General features: G+C 42.3%; 1 protein-coding gene across 1 annotated transcript in view; it reads right to left on the bottom strand.

Annotated features, from left to right (window-relative positions):
- The window catches only part of LOC103609180 (nuclear body protein SP140-like protein), a 17,177-nt gene continuing 13,515 nt past the window's right edge, over positions 1 to 3,662 (bottom strand). The window contains exons 6-9 of the mRNA XM_008593541.1: positions 2,304 to 2,424; positions 2,000 to 2,071; positions 1,321 to 1,467; positions 1 to 308 (exon numbers count right to left, since the gene is read on the bottom strand). Coding sequence (XP_008591763.1) covers positions 180 to 308; positions 1,321 to 1,467; positions 2,000 to 2,071; positions 2,304 to 2,424 — 469 coding nt within the window. The 3' untranslated portion in view covers positions 1 to 179. The remainder of the gene's footprint in view (positions 309 to 1,320; positions 1,468 to 1,999; positions 2,072 to 2,303; positions 2,425 to 3,662) is intronic.

The raw sequence follows: 3,662 nt of genomic DNA, 5'->3' as shown, positions 1-3,662 counted from the left end.
TTAATAAGACAATTTTACATTTTATTTACAAAAATAAATGAACAGGAGTGGACAAGGAAAAAACTTGGGGAAAAAAGTGTGAGACTGTATGTTGTTTGCACAGGAACAGGCATATTAGTGGGAAGTTGGCACCCTGGTAGCTAGGTGGCAGAAGGCCTGAAGGGGGAAACAGGATTGGGCTACATTAGCATAACAATGTGTCCAAACTGAGAACTGGTCTTGCTTGTTTCCTGAACTGCAAAAATGTTTTTGAAATTCTTCTCAAAGATGTCCTCTAGTTGAAGTCCCAGATTGATGAATTTATTGCCCTGAAAAAATGAAGACAGAAACAGTAATAACCCTCGTTCAATAAGTTTAGACACCCAATGTTTCAGATAATCTGGAGCCTTATTTTAAACTACCCCAAATGTTAAGTGAGAATTAACCCAGTTAGGAGGAACTTATGTTCTCTGAGACTTTGATTATTTCTCTTTAACCGGAAGAGAAGCAAAAATAGTACTATATTGCTGTTTAATCCCCGATCAGAACTTTATTGATTAATTTAATTTAAAAAAATTCTAGTTATTTGATTTTTAAATACAGCACATATTATTTGTAACAATATGAAATGTACATAAATAGTACAGAAATATCTATGGGAGATCAACGGTGTCTTCCTTTTTTCTTCACTCTCACCCCTTCAAGTAATCTTTATTAACTTTTTCTTTTTCATTTCTATTTCAGAATTTAGTTTAATTCATTGAAATAAAGCAGCTGAAAGTTCATCTCTCACCTACTCTCTGAAATTCTTATTTTTAAAATTTTTATTATTACTATTTTTTCATCCTCGTTAACTTTTTGATACACCACTAAAAAATTTGGGTGAAAAGAAATCCAAGATTTTGATGTTTGAGAAATTTGACTTCTCTTTGTTTAGAGAAGAGAAACCATAGCAGCCTTTAAAATGTACTTCTGTATAATAAATTAGGGTCAATTAAAAATAAATAAATAAATAACGCTAAAAAATAAAACTAAAAAAATAAAATGCACTCTACTTCCTGTGGAAGTGGGTAGGTCTGCAGCCTACTCTTCTCTATGAGCGAGAGTTGACTACCTAGAAGTGAGCAGACTCTGATGTCCTAGGGTTGTGTTTGCAATGACACGTGGTTTGTTGCTATTTTCCCCAGGTGCACCACAAGGCTTTCAGGATACTTTCAGAATTTGTACTTATGTCTGAGCTTGCTACACGATGAGGGCAATTGTAACATCTACCTGATCCAAGAAGATGAAAGGTAAAGGGACTTAATTGAAAGAAAAAGTGTAGCAGGGGGAGCTACTTACCCTGTAAACCATCCGGTGGTTCTGAAAGATGAGGCGCATGTCCCGCACAAACCCCTCCACTTGGGGGTACACCTTCTCATTCAGCCTTTTCTTGATTTTGTCTAACCACATGGGCTCCTGTGGTCCCTGAGACCCCTCTCTACTCTGCTGAGAAAAGTACCAACGGGAGGGCTATTAAGCATGGTTGCAAGTCTGGCTTCTGTAGACCCCCATTGTTATGGACTGAATGTTTGTGCCCCTTCCATCAATTCATATGTTGAAATCCTCACCCCCAGTGTGATGGAATTAAGAGGTGGGGCCTTTGGGAGGTGATTAGGTCATGAGGGTGGAGCCCTCATGAATGGGATTAGTGCCCTTATAAAAGAAATTCCGGAGATCCCTCTCCTTTTATTTCTGCCATGTGAGAACACAGTGAGGCAGCAGTCTGCAACCCAGAAGACAGCCCTCACCAGAACCTGGCTGTGATGACAACCTGATCTTGGACTTACCAGCCCCCAGAACTGTGAAAAGTAAATTCTTGCTGTTTACAGCACCCAGTATATAGTAATTTGTTATAGTAGCCTGAACTAAAATATACATCAACAAGGCAGAAATAATGGCAGCTTGTATTTATGGGATTCAGATCACAGAATGAACAAATGCAAATTTCAGGCTTCTTTTTTTTCTCCCTGTTACTTACATAAGATGGTTCTGAGACAAAAAAGGAGCTTTTGGAACAGCAATAGACCTTCAAGAGGAGCCACTCACATTTCTAAAAAAGATGAAAGAAATTTTAAGTGAAAAGTAGCTCAGAGAGAGAGAGCCCATATGCATGCCTAGACAGACCGCACGGCTCCCACATCTGTGGACTCTTTGAAACAACGAGGATTTTCTCTGGAATACAAATTTTGGAGTTAGGTCATGTGACCAAAGCACAGCATGGGCCAGCAGTTTACTGCTGAAGAAGAGAAAGGAAGGGGATTTCAGTTCATGTCTTGACTCACCAACTGTTCCTCAGGCAGCATCTCCCTCATCAGGACCTCGGATTCCTGATGACATGGTTGGTTCTTTGGGCACCTTTCCTGGATAGACTTTGTTATGCAGAAAGTGCAACTCCATGGGTTCCTGAGAGGTCAAGCATACAATGATCAAGGGCAGGTTCTGTGAATCAGCCACATTCCCATAGCTGCTAAAGTCCTCTGTTCAGGAATGACTGGTGATTCCCACCTTGTATCCATTTTTTCTTGGCATTAGAGCCCCTTCCCATCCATAGTGGTAGCAGGGGTGACAGTCTGTTGAGTGAGGTGCTCCACTGAGTGACGGACTCTCGTTCACAACTTGGGGCTCCCATCTGAGCCACTGTGCACTTGATATCGAGCCCTGCTTGCCATAATCAGGTACTGGAAATTAGTACCTTAATTAGTACTGAAGTCTTGGTCCTCAATGAGCCAATCAGATTATAGTAAAACTCAGGAAACCAGCTCGTTTCTCAACTTAGCTCGGTAAGCACAGAGCACAAACTATAGGCATCTTCTCCTCTGGCATTGCCATGTCTATACATAGAATCTGTGCTGCAGAAACTTCTTCAAAAGGAAATTTACTGACAGGGTGTCAGATATCTTCTATTTTCCCCGAGATTCATTTTCTAACCTCCTCTACCAGGCTCTCTGTGCTGGGAGACTCTCAGTAATCAGGTGGACACAATAACATCCCAGTGGTGTCAACCTCTCCTTGTCCACCCAATGCTTTCTCAAGTGGCTCGTTACAAAGTGCCCACAGTGCAGGGAGGAGAGCTATTCATGGACTAGAAAAACAGCTGATCTATCGTCTGCCTCTACAGATTGTCCAACTGGTCAAAAGCAGAGATTTCGGTGATCCCCTGATATGGCCCCGGGGGCAGGTGGATCACATTAGACTCTTCCCTTTATGGAAGGGCAGTGCTGTGTCCTCACAGAGACAGACACACTCCTGGTAGAGATCGTCCTCCAGGCCACAGCAATCCTGCCCGCAACACCACTCAGAGAACTACTCATTAATCTCCACAGTATCCTACACACCATCACCTCTGTCCAAGGACACATTTTACAGCAAAGAACATGTAGCAGGGGGCTCACACTCACAGAATTCACAGGCCCTATCATGTGCCCTGTGATCCAGACTCAGTTGGCTTGATAGACTGCTAGGATGGCCTTCTGCAGGCTCGTTACAGCACCAACTTTTATCAGCTTTGTGATGTTCCCACAGCAGGTGGTATGTGCTTTAAACCAGCCAGTGCAGATGTCACCATCCCATCAGTGTGCTTGGGTCTGGGAACTAAGTAAGGGAGGTGTGTGTGTGTGTGTGTGTGTGTGTGTGTGTGTGTG

The sequence above is a fragment of the Galeopterus variegatus genome, unplaced genomic scaffold (genome assembly GCF_000696425.1).
Source record: "Galeopterus variegatus unplaced genomic scaffold, G_variegatus-3.0.2 Scaffold9310, whole genome shotgun sequence".
Taxonomy (NCBI): Eukaryota; Metazoa; Chordata; class Mammalia; order Dermoptera; family Cynocephalidae; genus Galeopterus; species Galeopterus variegatus.
Note: the sequence above shows the minus strand (reverse complement) of the source record. Positions and strands in the feature narration are given on the sequence as shown.